Consider the following 18,506-nt stretch of genomic DNA (forward strand, 5'->3'; position numbering starts at 1 on the left):
TTAAGCTTTGAAAGTTTTCTTTATACACCACATTTCACAATAAAAATAAAAATAAAAACGTAACAAAATCAGGACGGGACCTAACTTGCTTAATTACAAATATTAACATTTGGACTGCATAAAATAAGTGCACATGGATGAAAATCTATGGCAATTTTTTTAAGTACAAGTATATATAGAGCTAATATAAATTTAAATGAAGAATATAATATAAAATCGTCATTTTCATAATCTTGCAAAAAGTTCAAGGTATATATAATATAATACATGAGATGTAAATAAGTTTTATCATCTACTTTAATAAATAACAACATATTGACAGATTGTGATGTAAATTTTCACGCATCACAATCTGCCGATACTATTACCAAAATAATGTAATTGTATGATGAAAAATATATTATGCTATCCATCATTACATCACAAGATCCAAAATTTATTTTCTACCAAGAAATTGATTTTTCCTCTACTAATTCCCAGTCAATAGGCGATTACCAAGAATTTGTATTAAACTGAGAGAATGAAATATTAAAATATTTTCCAGTTTGGTGGTTTTCTCTCCCTAGATAGGTTCAATTAACATTAATTCTTATTTGACAAACGAAAAGAGTATAATGTTTTGGGATTTCCTAGACATTTGATGTATGGTTCGTCGATATAACACTTTTTTTTTCTTCTTCTTAAACATGATTATATAATATTTTAAAATTGACGATTAAAAATTAATATAATATTTTGAAATTTGTTAAACATTTGATTCACATAACACTTTTTTTTCTTTTATAATATAATTATTCAGTATTACAAAATTAATAATATACTAACATGATTTTTCTAATTAAATATTATTTTAACACACGAAAATAAAATGTAAAAGTACTAGATCAACTTTTGTATCCCAAAACATGTCTTATAAATACTTGGTCAATAAATTTGATTTTTTCCATGTATAACTTATAAGAATTGCTTTGCCATCAACCTCAAGTTTAGAAGATTTAACTTATTAAATGTTTGGAGAACAAAGTTGCTTGCTATCGTTGAAAAGTTTATGATTTTGTAGAGCATCGTGGAATCATTGTTAGAAATTATTCCTTCCATAAAAGAAATGTGTAGAATGAGAAATGAATTGGTAGAAACAAATAACGTTAACATAAGCATCTTTAGCAAAACTTGCGACATTTATTTTTGAGTTACTTAAAAGAATCAAACAAACAAAAAAAGAAAGAAGAAAAGACACATTGACATACTATATTAAATTTGACGTTAAAATTGATCGAATCCTTGCACAAGAATGGACCAACACATGAATGAGTTCTCACACGTGATTTGAATTAAAAATAGCGATGTTAATGAATTTAGAGACGAAATTGTTAAGAATAATATGGAATTTGATTCGAGTACGCAAAGAAAAAGAAAGATGATTGGATAATAAACAATTGCGTATAAGTACATCCACGTTAACTTATTCTGTTTGCTTTGCTTCACCTTCATTTAATCGGATCCCAAACGCAAAGTTATACAACTTTCAAATTTATCTTTTTTATTTTATTTTATTTCATATTTAACTTTAGTGATAGTAATAAGAATAATGGAGAGAATAAAATACCAATCTAAAGATAGAAGAAGGGAAGGGATTTGTTTCAATCCATAATTAGCGTATATTTTATTTCTCATCCATAATTCACTTTTAAGATAGAATCACATTAAAATTGATGAAAAACAACCATTTGTTACTTTTTTTTTTATCATTTGGGTCTATGGACATGGCAAAAAAAAAATAACAAATATTAAATACAATCACAATTTATGTTAAAATAATATTATATCAATTAAGTGATTGCCACAAATTTTGTAGTCATTATCAATTAATTAGTATATATAGTAAAATACCATAAATCTTTGATAATGTAGCTCGATGCAAACATTAAGTTTTACGACATTTTATTCCAATATATTTGTTCAAAGGTATTTTTGGTACCTTTAAACGTGGTTAATGTTATCACTTGCACAATCATTTCAATGTCTAAATCAATAAGTGTAGAAAATATATTAAAAATAAATGTAGTTATTAATTGTTGTTGTTGTTTGTTAAGGCCTTCTTAATTGTCTGAATCACCCACCACCTTTAAAGGTATCAAAAAATACTTCCAAACAATATTAATAATACACATCATAAAAATTACAATTTTTTTATTTGATCAATCTTGAAATTGTGTAAATAATATTTTTTTTTTACACTGATATATTATACATAATATTAAAATTTGTGCATTATATTAATATATTGGATGGTTAATTCAACATAAGATACAGTGCTTGTAAAAAAATTTAAGGGCGTGTATTGGTTTAAGATTTCGTAGGATTTTTAAAAAAATCTATTGGTATTCAATCAGGATTTTATGTCACTTAAAAATAATTTAGTAGTATTCAATCTGGATTTTCAAGATTTTTTAAAGAGTCCATTAAAATTCATTGGTATTCATTTAAGATTTTTTACAACTTAAAAACAATCCATTGGTATTAAAAAAATATAAGGATTTTAAAGGATTGTTGTGTGAGAGGGATTTTGAAGGACTTTCTAGTGTTATCTATAAATACCAAATTCATAAAACAATCACGTCCAAACCCATCGGATTTTGAAGGATTGCTTGAAGTGACTTTTCAAGAATTTCAAGTGAGTTTTTCATCTTTTTTTTTCTAAGTTCCTATCTTCTCCATTTTTTCTCTACTAATAATACTGCACTATTGTTCATTGTTCATATATAATATTGTAGTACTGTTCTCATCTCATTTTCCTATTTTGTGAAACTCCGATATGTAAATGATAGTGTCATTGATTTGCTCTATTCTTCTGTTCGTTCTCTTTAATTGACTTGCTTTATTTTATTCTATGTAGTTGAATTTGTTCCTTTATATAACACAAAAAAATGCTTGAAATTTCAACTTTTAAGTGGTAGTTTTTTTTATAACACACGTCAAGAAAAGAAAAAGGTGAAAGATAAAATTGATATCATAATCTCTACAATATATATATATATATATATATATATATATATAAATAAGATGAATTTGTTAGAGTTTCTGTGAGTAGAATGAGATGAAAATGGATCTTAGTTAGGAGAAGAACCCTCTTAACATAAAAACTGCAATTTCTCTCATTCCCTTAAGTTTGTTACTCTTATCCCCTCCTTTTACGACTCAACAATTATTTTATTTTTTTTACTATAAATTTTTCTTTTTATTTTTATATTGTGAAATTAGGATTTTTTATATTTTAAAAAAATAAAATTAATATAAGACATTGCAGTATCTAATTTTTTAGGGTTTAGGATTTATGTCTTCGTTAGCTTATTTTTTAAAAGAGGAAATATTGTTAAAATATTTGTTAGAATAATTTACATTTATAAATATCGTTAAAAATTATCATATAATATATAACTAAAATAATATATATATATATATATATATATTCTATATATCTAAATGCTTATTCTTTAAATAATAATAATTATAATAATTATTATTATTATACTAATATTATATATATTGCATATGTAATTAGGTAAATATTTTTTTTGGTAGATTGTGAATTTCCTAATTGACGCCAATTTTTAGCTCCATTTCGAGGTGTAAGATATCATCTACAAGATTTTGCAGGTCAGGGTAATGACCCTGAAAATAAGAAAGAATTGTTCAATCTTCGTTATGTGTCTTTACGGAATGTGATTGAGAAAATATTTGGTATTTTTAAATCAAGGTTCACAATTTTTAAGTCAGCACCTCCATTTTTATTTAAGGCACAAGTAGAACTTGTGTTAGTATGTGCAACACTACATAACTTTTTATGTAAAGAATGTCGTTCTGATGAATTTCTAATTGAAACAGTGGATGAACCTTCATTTTCAACGTTACCCGTTAATGAAGATCATACTTTTAAACCTATTATTCAAACCTACGAACAAGAGCGAAAAGACGCTAATGCTTGAAGGATTAGTATAGCTATGGATATGTGGGTAAATATTATTTAAGAGGATAAGATATTATGGAGAATTATTATTATTATTATTTATCTAGACATTATTATTTTTTATTATTTTTATCTTTGACTCTATTTAAATTTGAATGTATGAAATTTTTTTTGAAATTTTATCAAATGTCAAAAATTCACAAAAATTTTATAAAATCTCACAAAATCTATTAAAATCCTGATTTAAAAGTTTTGCAGAATCCATTAAAATCCTGATTTTAAATCTTGTAGAATCCTACAAAATTTAAAAATTATAAAAATCTTGCAAAATCATTTAAAATTTGCAGGATTTATTTTAACTAAAAAAATTCTTTAAAATTCTAATCCAGTACGCCCGTTAAAACAGGACACGGAGTTACTGCAACGAAATAACGGCATGAATTTGACGTTGTGGTTAATGTTGTTCACTTTTCTTCACAAAGTCAACTTATTAGTATTTCTCTTTTGTACGACTGGGAAGTGGCGAAAAAAAAAAAGCCGCCGTTAAAACTTAATTAACTTTTTTAAAATAAAAATATTATTATACAGAAAAAGAGAAGAACGTTTTGCTTTTTTTTTTTTTTTGTTAAAAAAAAAAACTACCCTTTATAGTTTCCTTTGTTAAGGGCTCTGATCTGCATTCAACCTTCAAAGTTTCAAACTGTCTTTCCCAGAGCATGTTCCATGTTCGTATGTGTTTTTACTAATTTTGTTTTGGACCTTCGCCTCATGTGTTTTATATGATAATACGGAGCAGTTCAATAATGTCTTATGAAATTCTATTTTTTTTAATTTATTTCTTCATATGGGAGTTAGCTGTGATTGAAAAAAAGTATTTTTTTATTATTCTATCTCATCATCGTTTGAACTTCTCTGAATTGTGGTTTTCTATCATTGTTTGTTATGATTTGTGATGATGATATGTTTAATCCCATGATCTCACAAAGCGAATTCAACACTAAAATTTAGTTTCTGATGCTAACTTTCTTTGTTTGGAATTGTCAAAGACAGTTTTTTTTTTCCTGGAAAGGGATGATATTCATTTGGATTTCTACTTCCCTTCCCATTTGAATAACCCCTGTTTTCCCTTCTACAATTTCTCAATTTCTTTTTTTTGTGTTTAAATGTTAGTTGCACTCTGGTGTATGTAATTCCCTATGTTCTACACTTGAATGCAAAAAATTGTAATTAACTGTTCTATTGACTTGAATTACAGAACTGACAACCTGATCTTCATGAATTTGGGAAGTGTTGTTACATCCACTGTTTCCTGTAAAGCGGGAAGCAACAACAATTTCCTTTTCTGGATTTTGGTTTGCTTCTTGCTAACAAATTTTCTGGGAGCTCCTGAAGTATATGCACATTTCCAAGTAATAAAGCTCATTGTGGGGTTTCCATCTTCTTCCGTTTGGGGTGTGATCTTTTGGCAAGGTACCCCTATAGTTCTGAAGATTCTTAGTCATTTTCTGCAGTCTCTCTGTTTTATCAAAGAACCATGGTTTCCTCTCAGTTCTCTATCTTAAATGGGAATAATTCTCAGAAGCCTTTCCTAAACCAGTTGCTTCTTCCAAATGGGCCACCTGATTGTTTGCCTCCTTCAGATTGCGTGGATGTTGAATTTTCTGATGTGTTTGGTCCATCTCCCGTTGAAGCCTCAATAGCAGTAAGCTCTGAGAATCATGAAAATTTGGTAGCTACCCGGGGTTTGAGCGAAAAGATTTACAATGATCATGCTTCCATTCACATCCGGTCTCAATCTTTATTGGCTCCCACAACCTGTGTTGGTCAGTCCTTGCAGATTAGCAAACTCGCCTTACATAAGGCAGAAGATGCATCGGATCTTGTGGAGGAGGTCTTAATAGAAACACATGAAGAACTTAAGGAACATTCTGTTAACAATTCTGAAGTTGAGAAAAATAATACACGTTTCAATAATTACTGTCTGAATAATCAGACTATTGGAGTTGAGGATTTTGAGGTTTTGAAGGTTGTTGGGCAAGGTGCTTTTGGTAAGGTGTATCAAGTGAGGAGGGCAGGTACATCTGAAATATATGCTATGAAGGTCATGCGCAAGGATAAGATCATGCAGGGAAACCATGCTGAATATGTAAAATCTGAAAGGGATATGTTGACAAAGGTGGACAACCCATTTATTGTGCGGCTCAGATATGCATTCCAAGTAATGCTTTTGCCTGAATGAAGTTAATTATCATATCACATGTTACATATTATCTGTCAGTGCACGTATGTTAGTTTTGTGTGGATACTTATGGGTTAGGAAAAAGGGACAGTACTATGTATTTGCATAATGACAACCTAAGTTGGATTTTGCAGACAAAATATAGGCTGTACCTTGTGCTTGATTTTGTCAATGGTGGCCACCTTTTCTTTCAGCTTTATCACCAAGGCCTATTCAGGTATTATAAGCTGCATTCTGTGACTATATTATGATATGCTTATATATAGTTATCTTACACATGCAACTTTTGTCAGGGAAGATTTGGCACGCTTCTATGCTGCAGAGATTATTTGTGCTGTTTCTTATCTTCATGCAAATGATATAATGCACAGGGATCTTAAGCCTGAAAATGTTCTGCTCGATGCAGATGGTCATGTAAGATATCATGCACTCATATCTGTGTCTGTGACTCTGGCTCTCTGCATTAGGCATGCCACATGCCTAAGTATTTATTGTGAAGGGATGAGTGATTTGTATCTAACTTCTATTTTGCTGTATTATGATATAATCCTGTGCTTGAGATACCAGGTAGTGTTAGCAGATTTTGGCCTGGCTAAGCAATTCAACGAGAGTGAAAGGTCAAATTCTATGTGTGGAACTGTAGAGTACATGGCCCCTGAAATTGTTATGGGAAAAGGTCATGATAAGGCAGCTGATTGGTGGAGTGTGGGAATTTTACTATATGAAATGCTTACAGGAAAGGTTAGAATATTGGTATTTTTTCGTCTTCATTTAGTATTAAATAGTGGTTGCAGTACTATTTTCTTTTCCAATTTGGCATATCTCTCTCAAGCATTTGCCGCTGAAGCTGGAGCTCAGATTACTTTGAAATAGATTAACTTGATTTTCTCAAAGGAAATTGACCTTTTTCTGCTTCCATGAAGATAATTGAAAGTTATTCCTTGTTCAGTATGCTCAGTTTATGGCATTTCCTCAAGTGTTTGATGAAATTGCTTGATTTTAATGGCTTGTCAAAATAAGTTTGTATACCTGATATGAATGGAGTTTATTTTGTTTCTGAAGCAATAAATAGAAGATAACATTACTCTAAAAAACCATGGAATAATTGCTGATAACCTCCAACTGAATTCTTCTAACATTATGGTGAATCATTCATTGCTATTTAGTAGTTAACGGCCTGTTGTTCTCCATTAATGGTATCCCATCTTAAGAATTGTGCCATTTCTTAAATCATGGAGCTGTATATTTGGATTGTTTAATCGCCCGTCTCTTAACTTATAAAGTTCATCCTAAATTTTGTTATATTTAAGCATGACTGTATATGAAAATTCTGTTTCTAAGCAATTGCTAATATTTTTCATAAAAAAGACTTCTCAAGAGATTGGTAAAGTTATCTTGATCATCCATTTTGTTTAGGTGTCAGTTTGTGACATACAGTTCCTGGAGACTCATAAGCCACTTGGATGTATTTGATTATGTATTGCTGATACTTTAGTTTGTTGGTCTTTGAATGAGTTGTTGTAATTTTTATAATTTCCTTAGACTTTATTATACTGTTTACTCCTACTGCAGCCTCCTTTCTCCGGTGGAAATAGACATAAGATCCAGCAGAAGATAATTAAAGACAAAATCAAGCTCCCAGCTTTTTTGTCAAATGAGGCACATTCACTGTTAAAAGGGGTACAAATTTTCTCTTACACTGTTACACCTAAACCAATCATTTTATACATTGGCTTCAAATTGCCATGTTTTGGGCAACAAGAGTATAATGAAGTTTTTCTCTTCAGCTGTTGCAGAAAGACGTCAGCAAACGCCTTGGCAGTGGATCAAGAGGCAGTGGGGAGATTAAAAGCCACAAGTGGTTTAAGTCACTCAATTGGAAGAAACTGGAGGCCCGTGAAATTAGGCCAAGCTTTGTCCCAGTTGTTGCTGGGAAGCTTTGTGTTGCTAACTTCGAGGAGCGGTGGACTAGTATGCCCTTGCTGGATTCTCCAGCCGCTAGTCCCAGAAAGGATGACAATGCCTTCAAGAAGTTCTCATATACTGGTTCTCCAGTTGTGTCATGATAGAAATGCCTGATTTCTATAGTAAAGGTCCAATTTAGAGCACCAATTCATGTATTGATGATGGGTTAGAAAATTATATCCATGTGATGATGCTCCTTGTATAAACCTATGTTCTCTAGTTATTATACAAGCAAGTAATACTAATTTTTCTAAGGTTTCAGCCATCTTTCATCCAACCTGTCCACCCTTGGATGGGTATTCTATTAGTTACCATATGACTGTGATATCATTGGCATGCTTTTGTATCAAATTCAGTGCTTGTGAACCTTCTAAATGCAGCCTTTTCTTGTTTTATGGATCTTGTTTAAGCTGTTGAAACTACTTAGATGAACGTCTCTTCTTGGGAAGATACTTTATTTCAAATATCTCTTCTAGGGGATGAGTTTTTAAAAACAAAATGATTTGAGGTTCACGAGTTACTTGGTGTCGTGGATGGTCTATTGTACATTTTGTTCATCTTGGATAACTGGATTCTGATCTGTATCATCTAGAGCTATAGCAAAAGGAAGTAAGGATATGGAACAAGCATTAATTCATTGTTCTTATGGTAGAGATGCATTAGAAAAGGTAAAGAATTTAACGTATACAACAAAAGCACCTGTAGTAGAGGTTGCAACAACAGACATTATTCATATTAGTTCCGCAACTGGGCTGCTAACACCCTAAGAAGCCCTTATTCTAGCAATTACATATAAACATACATTATTCTTTCTCTCTTAAGAGTATAAACAGAAAACTAAAACACGTGAAAAAGACAGAAAAATGTATGGTATATAAGTTACTGATACAAATATTATTCCCTTTTCTCCTTTTATTTTCTTATTGATGCTTTTGGTTGGCATATTCAGATTAGATGCCTAGGGACTAAACCATTGAGATTTCTGAAGGTTGATCAGCATTGACGTTTCTTGTTCCATCTTTAGCATCATTTGTTGTTTCATATGCCTTCTCTTCAGTAATATTGCCAGAGTGTTCTTTATCCTCTCCTGAGATTTCTTCAAGTGATCGGCCTCGTGTTTCTGGCACTAAGAAAGTGAACAAGAATCCAAGCATGTTGACCACGGAAAGTGTCATAAGTGCATTCTTCATTCCTTTTGTTCTGTTTTCTGCACTATCTGTATAGCCTTGCACCACAAAAGCACCAATGATAGCTCCTGCTTTCCCGGCTGCTGCTGATATCCCATGACACGTTGAACGGAATCTAGCAGGGAACAGCTCAGCTGGCACTATAAATGTTGTGCTATTGGGTCCAAAGTTGGCAAAGAAGAGGGTGAGTCCAAAAAGAATGACAAACGTTGTGTGTTTTCCATTACAATATTCATATTTTGCACCAGGGTTGCATTCCTCTCCCCTATATTCTCCATACTTGTGCCCCAGAAACCACATGCAAACAGACATTACAAAAAATCCAACAAGTTGGATATAATACCTTCCAATCTTGTCAATGAAGTACACTGTGAACCAATATCCAGGGACTGTGGCAAGCAGGGCCACCACAGACATTGCTTTGGAGAGTCTAAACACCTCCTCTATGGCATTCATTTGGGAAGCTTTGAAGACAAGTCCACTAGCAGGATAAATATCTTTTTGTGTTAGTTGAAGACTGTAAAAGGCAATATCCAAAAAGAACCAAGTGCTGGTTGTTCCTAGAAGGTGAAGGCCATGTTTTTCAAAAAACTCCGATGAGAACAATCCATAAGAGAGGCTAGGTGTGGCAGCAACCCTGGTATTTGATTCTCCTAAAGGTATATCCTTATCAAGAACTTTGGCCATATCTTCAACAGCTTTATCGTGGTCTCCTTCCACTAAAGCAGTGTACCTTGCAGTTTCCGGCATTTTCATTCGCCAATAATAAGTTAAGGCTGCAGGAAATGCACCAAACATGAGTACTATTCTCCAAACAAAATCTCCTTCTGGCTGAGTAGATTGCACAGCATCATTTGCAAAAATTGGAGCTGGATAAGCTGCTAAGAATAGATTAGAGACCAACATGGCCACACCTCCAGCAACCAATATTCCTACACCTTGCATGGCAAAGACAGCAGCAACAAAAGCACCCCTTGTCTTCTGATTAGCATATTCAGACATTATAACAGCTGAGAGAGGGTAGTCTCCTCCAATACCAAATCCAAGCCAGAACCTGAAGAAGCAAAGACTAGCCACCACACTCTTGGCTGTGGAGCCAAAAGAAAGCCCTGATGCCAAGGCACATCCTACCATGGTGACAAGTGTTATCCCATAAACCTTTTTTCTACCGAGTTTATCACCAAGCCAGCCAAAGAAGAGTTGTCCTGCAAGGGTACCACACAATGCCACTCCTGTTATTGCATTGTTTACAGGCTTTGGAAGCTTTCCTGGATTGTGAGTATTGGGATCGTAGTAGTACAAGCGACCTATAAGCTTGGTAACTGCAGTGATGCAAAAGAGATCATATGCGTCAGTGAAGAACCCCATCCCTGCTATCACAATTGCCTTGTAATGGTACTTTTGTGTCTTGGCTTTGTCAAGTGTTGAGAGCACACCTTGGTTGGTGGCCATGGCACTGAACAAAGGGTGGTATCTGATGGTAAAAGGTGAGCAAAAGGAAAGAGTAGGAACATGCTAGTTTTATTGAGACAAGTTCACTTGTCTTCTTGGATTTTGACAAAGGATATATTGCTTTCTAAAAGCTGGAAAATGTCATTGGGAATGACAATTTTCTCAAATATCGATGGTTCAAGGAATATTCCTTGATATTTGAGAACACAAATTTTTAGCCTGAAGCTTGAACACCCCTCCTTAATGACCAAGTTGTAATAAGTTTCCACACCCTAAGCTAGCTTTCCAATAATATAAAAAGTTGGTTTTGTTTTGAGTTTAATTATAATACATTGTGTGTACAAAACAGTTTTACATCGTTAACTAATAAAAAAATATTCTCAATATGATTTTGAAGGTAATTATTGTAAAAAGATTAAAAAAAAAAGTTATTAGTTTGTGATTAGATAACATGTGCAACCTATTTTCTCTTGTTTTCATCTTATGTCCTTCATGTTATTGCCTGCTTTTATCGTTTTTTGTTCCTTGACAATGGATTCTAATTCATTCCTTGGTTGCCTTTCGGATATTCTACGATATGCATGAATGTTAATTGATGAAATCCACGCACGTAATCTTCAAAATATGGTTTTCTTGTTGAGTTGACACGTGACTGTTTACGGGGCAAATCCTCGTACTCTTCAACGCAAAGCCTTTTAATTATTTAATTTTTCGTTGTTACATGTCGGCACAATGTGTACATTTTTGAATCTAAGGCTAGAAGATGGTAAGGAGATTGATGTAACTTATTTTGTCCAAATCCAATATCTTCTTCCTTTCTCAAATACTTCGTATTGTTCCCAACATAAAATTAGTAAGTGGGAAAAAAAAATACTTTAGGGATGATATCGAAGGTTTACTAAAAAAATATTAAGGAAAAAAATGGACAGAATTCCCGACCATAAAGTCTGGTTATGCATGTCCTTAACGAGAATTTTGGTTATTATCGTATTCTATTCATTATTATTGATGATAGCAATGGTGGAAATAGTGTAAATTAATTACAAACGTGAAGAACAAAGGAGGAAAAGCATAATGAGTGTTGAGCATTTTTTTTATTAAAAAGTATTTATTGAAATTTTAGAAATGTTTGGATAATTTTTTTTTAATAATAAACTACTATTTTTTAAGCTGCTAGAGAGAATTTTATATATAAAAAAAACTTGTAGAGAGATGATGGAATCACAATTAATCTAGTTATTTTGTAATTAAACTGTGATTAAACTAAATGATCAATTCAAATTAAGGAAGAATTCAAATTAAACTAGTTAATGTTGGACAGGTTTAATAGTCTAATTATCATTTTTCCCTTTTAAAAATAGATAAGTGGAGAAAACAAAAGTGATTAGAATACTCTTCAAGATACTTGGATCCTTCTTTCTAGGATGACTGACCTCCCATTCAGCAGAATTTTTGTCTTTATTTTCAATGAGGTTGTACTTTTGTAGAACAAATCATTAGTTAGTTAGAAACAAGAATTGTGTTTATCGATTTTCTTCGATTTAATTACTTTGGAGTTCCGAGCACATTGGTCTTGAGGATTATCAACATCACACTCAATGTTTTGAAGATTTGAGTATGTCTATTGAATTACAAATTATGCTGACTAAAAGCACCCATACCTAAGGGGTACTTATTCATTTTTTTATAATTATTGGGGAAAATTTTAATCAAACATGTTTTTAAAATAAATTATATGGTATATTTTTTTTTTTTTTTACCATACTATCAATATGAAGTATTTTAACGAGTAATAACTAATTTCTATCAAAGATTATAAGCAAATATAAAATAAAAATTCTCCTTCAAACATAACAAATTATTATATGATTAATAATTATTATATGTCTATGATTTATCTTTAAAAAATAATAATATATTTAAAATTTTGTTAATATTTATATTTTTTGTCTAAACTATAGATATTTTTAATTAAAGATAATTATATTCAAGTTGAGTAAGAATAATATTTATTTTTATATATAATTTGATCTCAGGAATGTTTGTTTTCATCTATAATTTATTTGAAGAAAGAAATATGGTTCAATTGTAACACTTTCCTCTTTACCATATATCGACTACAAACTCCTTAGCTAGATATATGGAATTTGACTAAGGCTAACCCTGATATCATCAATGTTGGCTTTATGTCACCATCCATCGTGTGGCAGAACAACCATAACATACTTTATGAGTAAATAAAATTATAGTAACAATAATATGCTTTTAGGCTTGTTCACTTTTTGGTTCCGTGGATCAGTCATGGGTTGTTTTGTTACCCTTAGAGGTTTTTACTTCAATATAAAGGCTGCATGTTGCAGTGGTGAAACAACACAAGCCATGAACATGCAATCAGTAGAAGTTTACATTTCAAGCTGACATATATGGACCCCGAGATTTCTATTCAGGCTTTGCTTATAGGGTCGTCATGTTTAAGGAGTGTTAAGTGTATCTTATTAAATGCTTCTAATTATTCTTATGTAATAAATACTTTTTTTTCCAATAAAATCTTTCTATTTTGTATTGCCAAAGGGGTAACATCACATTCCTAAGTGTAGCCCAATTGGATCTAATCCCGACATATACCATACCTGTAGGTGGATGGAGTCCTATTGTCTTTTAAAATGTGAGTTTGGATAAATTCAATACTACAAACCCGATTTCTAAAATGAGAATTATCAACACTTATATACTTTGTTTTGGGGTATTTATAAAGATCTCAAACAAGTATTTTCAATATTTCTTATTTGGAATAACGTGAGAATAAAAAACCGTGCAAAATAGCCAAATGAGTTATCCTGTACTGCAAGGTTTTAAAATATCTACCACTACAATGATCATTCACTTGACAGTACACTATATTTCTTGCTAAATCTGGGGAATAAGAAACTACTACGTCATCTGAGCATTCAATGATACAATACAGTTATCATAACTTCAATACTCTAGCTAGAGACACAACAAGGTTATTCCTTGCATTGTACAGAAAATAACTAGTGCATGGCATGGCAAGTATACATATACAAAATCATCATGGGGTTTGTACATTAGATTCAGACTCAGATGATGTGTTACGGTTCTTCAATTCAGGAAGCCTAATTTCCTCTATGTTCCTAACTGCTTCATCCATTGTTGGTCTATTATCTGCCACCTTTGCCACACATGCCAGTGCAATCTGCAGCATCTGCACCATTTCCTCTTCAAAATATGGCCCTCTAAGCAGTTCCTCATCAAAAACTTCAGCTGTCCATTCTTCTCTAACCACAGACCTCACCCACCTTGGAAGATCAACCATGTCCTCATAGACAGGATATCCTAGTGGAGTCTTGCCAGTGAGAAGTTCAAGTAGGAGCACCCCAAAGCTGTAAACGTCAGACTTCTGAGTGATTTTCCGGAACTCGGTTACTTCCGGAGCACGGTAGCCATTGGCTCTTGACATGGTTGATTGTGTGCTCATCAGAGGAGTAAGTCCAACATCAGTGATGCAGCCATCATGTTCTTCAGTTATGAGCACATTGGAGGACTTAATGTTGCCATGAGTGAGTTTTGAGCCCATGTGATCATTGTGAATGGAAGCAATTCCCTTTGCAGCTCCAAGTGCAATCTTCATTCTTGAATCCCAGTCTAATGAGGCTCTTCCCATGCCTCTGTTTCCTATTGTTGTTTGGGAAGGATAGAAGAATTAGGCAAAGATTTAGCTTTGTTACAATTGACAATAGAATATTTATGTGTCATCTAGTTTCATGAATTATTTATTGCTACATAAACAACATAATGCAGCTGTAAAATGAAGAACAAAGGATAGCAGATTTTGTTCACTATCTTGCCTAATCTATTAAAGAAAAATGCCAACGACAATCACTCTAACACTTTTTTTATTAATACTCTATCTATTATTGGCTGAAATTTATTTGAAATCACAAGTTTTGAGTTTTGCATCTCATTTTACGAGTTTCTCTCTTGATTTAGTGGTAGAATTCATTAAATTCTTTTATTTTCAACCAATATTAAGAGTCTTAGCAAAAGAGTATTAGAGAAAATGTCACCAGCATTTCTCATCCATAAAATTACTGCCAAACAATCTTTAATGGTGATTGACTCTAACTTAAGCTGATTTATCCTAGTTTAATTATAACTAAGACTCTCATGTAGAAGTCATAAAACATGCTACTTTATCATTTAGTCAATGTAATAATATGCATAAATATTGACTTCAGATTTTGCTTTTGGTTTACTTGCACCGAGTAGCTAGATAAACATAATGCAGTTGAAGAATGGTGAAGAAAGGAAAACATTTTATCCATTCTCTTGATCAATAGAAAAGGTTGGTGCATAGATTTATGTAGAGCAGTAAAAGACAATGCATCAATGTAAAACGTACCATGCAACATGGAAAACAAGCTGCCTCCTGGCATGTAGTCATAGACTAGAAGTTTCTCATCTTTGGAATAGTAAGAAGCTCGAAGGGGTATGACATTAGGGTGCCTACCAATTCTTCCTACAACCTCCATCTGTTGCTCAAACTCCCTCTTTCCAACCAGAACGTCCCTTATCCTTTTAACCACCACTGTTGTTCCATCCTCCAAAGCAGCCCTATATGTAGTTCCATAGCTCCCCTTTCCAAGAACTTCAGCTGAAGCCTTTAACAAATCTTCAAGGTCAAAGCTATAAGAGCAACCTTCAAAGAAGAACAACTTGTTCTTTTCAGCCTCTTGCACTCCACTCCCAAAACTCTTTGAAACCTCAGCCTTTCTAGCACAAGGTGCCTTTCCTTTCAGTATGCCACTGCTTTGAGTCTTGTTCCTCTTCAAACAGCATACATAGATCACCAAAACTATGAGAGAGAGGAAGGCACAGCCCCCAATTGCTAGAGCAAGTATAGAAGCTAGGCCAAAGTAACTCTTTGAAGTGGTAGCTCTTCCATTTTGGGGAGTTGTAGGAGAGAGTGGTTGATAAACAGGAGAAGGAGAGGGAGAATGAGAAGGAGAAGGAGATGGAGGGAGGACTTCAGAACAATTACTGAGAGGTGGTCCACACAAATGAGAGTTTCCAACAAAAGAAGTATATGAAAAATTCTTGATGGAATGTGGAATTGAGCCATTCAAGTTGTTATAGCTCAAATTCAAATACTTTAGACTTGGAAGGTTGAAGTCAGGGATAACTCCTGAGAAGTTGTTAAAGGAAATATCCAATGCTACGAGTTTAGGGGAGATAGAGGAAGGTATTAGGCCTGAGAAGTTATTCTGCTGCAGGTTGACATATTGGAGTGAAGGAATGGAGAGGATATCAGAAGGAAGGTTTCCTCTAAGGCCATTGGTGTGAAGGCTCAGGATTTTAAGGGAATCTAGTTTTCCTAGGCTGTTATTTGGAATGGAGCCCTTGAATCCTGCCCCTGGAAGATGGATGCCAATGACACTAGTTCCATTTTGGTTGCAAGTCACACCAGCCCATGAAGAGCAAATTGGGGTAGACTCACTCCAGTTTAACCTTGGGGAATGTGGTACGTTGGAAAAGAACTCAAGGAGAGCTTGTCTGTCAGAGTTCAAGTCAGCTACAATGAGGCCAAAGAGAGACACTATGACGCTTAGTAGAACAAATGGAACAGCTTGGAATTGGAACTTCATTGGTGCTTGTTTGGTGTGAAGTTGAGGCAAGTGGTAGTTCCAAGTTCTGACCTTAGCTGCTCTTCATCCTTGCTTGGTTCAGCTTTGGAAGATAATGGTAAAGTGTTAGCTAACATATAGCTAAGAAAGATAAAAATGTTCGAAGTCATAATGAACTACTTTTTTTGTTTGAAGACATGGAGTCATTTGAGTATGCATCAGTTTAGTCTAAAAACAATGATGTGTCACATGGAAAGTGGTGCAAAACTTAAACATCAAATAGTGGTTTAGATTAGTTTACAGATTGGATTTGGAAAATGGTCAGAAATCAAGTCAAATAAGTTTGAATCAATTCCTTTCTTGGAGAACTTGAATTTTAGTGTGAGAATGTTTTCTGTTGGTAAATTCATTCAAATAAATCGGTCGAAGAAAGTTCCATATTTCAATATTTGTTGTTTATCCGAACTCTACTAAAGAGAGAAGGCCAAAGGCTTCACTGTGGACTTTAGTTAATGGGGGACTAAAGTGCATTTTTTACTGAGAATAAAGAAATTCCCGCATGAAACCAGTTCTTACATGTTTCAAAACAACCAAGATGAAGAGAGGGAAAAAGGAAGGCAGAATCCAAGAAAAACAGGACTGAAAAAAAAAAAGAAGGAAAAAGTAAAGTTTGACTCTCTTTTGTACTTTATAAAGAAAAAGCATTCATTGTTAAAAAGTAGGCTGCAATCTCTTGATTTAAAATGATGTTGTAAATCATGAGTTTTAATTTCTAGTTTTTGTCACCATACATGGTCAATGCACACTCTAAAAAGTTCATCTTTATTCTTCAAATATTGAAAACCATTTTGTCTTTGTAACCGGATTGAGACAATTTTTGGAGACAAAGGATAATCAAAAGAGATGTAGATGGGTCAAAATTTTCACACTCAAAACAATCATTACATAAATCAATATTTTAACTAAAACTTGCTGATTCCTCCAATATGAGCAAACAAAACATCATTCAACTTGAAAACGTTACCAAAAAAATTAAACAAATAATACAGTTAGGTGAGCAAGAATCAGAAGACATAACATATACTAGAATAACTCTCATTGCTAGAAGTATACAACAACAAAAGCTTTTCATAGATATATGGATCATTTCTAGCAAATATAGACAAAAATATTGTATATGCAGATTTGTGAATAAAAGCATGAGATCAGGTTACAAAAACAAGTATGATGACTCAACTATGAGCAGAAGAGGTAGAAATGCCTTATTTTCCAATCCTTAGGGCATGTTTGGATTACCGTTTGCAATTCACATCCAAGCAAAAATCATATCAATTAATGAAGAAACTACTATTTGTTGTTTCCGTTGAATGTAGAGAAAGAGTGATGATCCACATTCAGGATTTGGTTACAAACACACACTTAATCATGGACAATTGGTATATTAACTTAAACAACATAAGTTAGTAATACAAGTGTTAAAGATTTGGAATTCAGAGGAATGGAGAGAAATTACCTTAGAATGAAATTCAGTGAGATACCAAAAACAGAATGAAACATGATCACTTCACATAAATGAGTAGTAGAAGACATAATCCAGTTCAACAAGAGAGGAGAAGTATTATGTAGTTCAAAATTTCCCACTTGCCATTTAATGAGGATCAAATTCAAATTAAATGGTGTGCAACGGGCAACAGTGATAAAGATAAACTATACTTTTTGAGCACGCAATATATGAGATGAAACTAAGGAATAAATAAAGAGGTTAAATTAAAGTAAGCACTTAGGAGTTGGTCACACCAAGATATTCACACACAGCTAGATTGTCTATTGATGAAAGGCAAAAATACCAAAATAATTTTCCTACTTAATTACAAATCTAGAATGACAGCATTAATGAGGGAGCTTACCTACAAAACCTTCTATCTATTTAACAATCACATTAATGTCCACCTTTTGCTGTTGAAATTAGCTCAACGTAAAAGGAAAAAGAGCATGGCTTGCATTAGGCTAAGTCTAAACGTTTGAAATAAAGAAGCAAGTCATAAATTAAATTA

General features: G+C 32.9%; 3 protein-coding genes across 5 annotated transcripts; 1 reads left to right on the plus strand and 2 right to left on the minus strand.

The window, feature by feature from the left end:
• Positions 1 to 4,537: 4,537 nt before the first annotated feature.
• On the plus strand, positions 4,538 to 8,436 carry LOC109808652 (serine/threonine-protein kinase AtPK2/AtPK19). 3 transcript variants are annotated; one of them, XM_020371749.3, is made up of 8 exons: positions 4,538 to 4,692; positions 5,223 to 5,437; positions 5,608 to 6,185; positions 6,341 to 6,423; positions 6,500 to 6,620; positions 6,774 to 6,947; positions 7,779 to 7,886; positions 7,994 to 8,436. In XM_020371749.3, the coding sequence occupies exons 2-8, from the start codon at positions 5,242 to 5,244 to the stop codon at positions 8,270 to 8,272; spliced, it is 1,539 nt and encodes a 512-aa protein (XP_020227338.2). In that variant the 5' UTR covers positions 4,538 to 4,692; positions 5,223 to 5,241; the 3' UTR covers positions 8,273 to 8,436. The 3 variants fall into 3 exon arrangements, with proteins under 3 accessions (XP_020227338.2, XP_020227329.2, XP_082919274.1); XM_020371740.3 differs by having other exon boundaries at positions 4,585 to 4,696; XM_083063148.1 differs by lacking the exon at positions 4,538 to 4,692 and adding an exon at positions 4,740 to 4,838.
• A 368-nt stretch (positions 8,437 to 8,804) lies between these two features.
• Positions 8,805 to 11,098, minus strand: LOC109808648 (low affinity inorganic phosphate transporter 8). The gene has a single exon (XM_020371718.3). The coding sequence runs from the start codon at positions 10,808 to 10,810 to the stop codon at positions 9,137 to 9,139; it is 1,674 nt and encodes a 557-aa protein (XP_020227307.1). The 5' UTR covers positions 10,811 to 11,098; the 3' UTR covers positions 8,805 to 9,136.
• Positions 11,099 to 13,630: 2,532 nt separating this feature from the next.
• RUL1 (Leucine-rich repeat protein kinase family protein) lies at positions 13,631 to 18,197 on the minus strand. The gene is made up of 3 exons (XM_020355094.3): positions 17,966 to 18,197; positions 15,231 to 16,555; positions 13,631 to 14,503 (listed from the first exon to the last, which is right to left on the minus strand). The coding sequence occupies exons 2-3, from the start codon at positions 16,471 to 16,473 to the stop codon at positions 13,881 to 13,883; spliced, it is 1,866 nt and encodes a 621-aa protein (XP_020210683.1). The 5' UTR covers positions 16,474 to 16,555; positions 17,966 to 18,197; the 3' UTR covers positions 13,631 to 13,880.
• Positions 18,198 to 18,506: the final 309 nt, after the last annotated feature.

This window comes from Cajanus cajan, chromosome 9, assembly GCF_000230855.2.
Source record: "Cajanus cajan strain Asha chromosome 9, NIPB_CcT2T_4, whole genome shotgun sequence".
Lineage (NCBI taxonomy): Eukaryota > Viridiplantae > Streptophyta > Magnoliopsida > Fabales > Fabaceae > Cajanus > Cajanus cajan.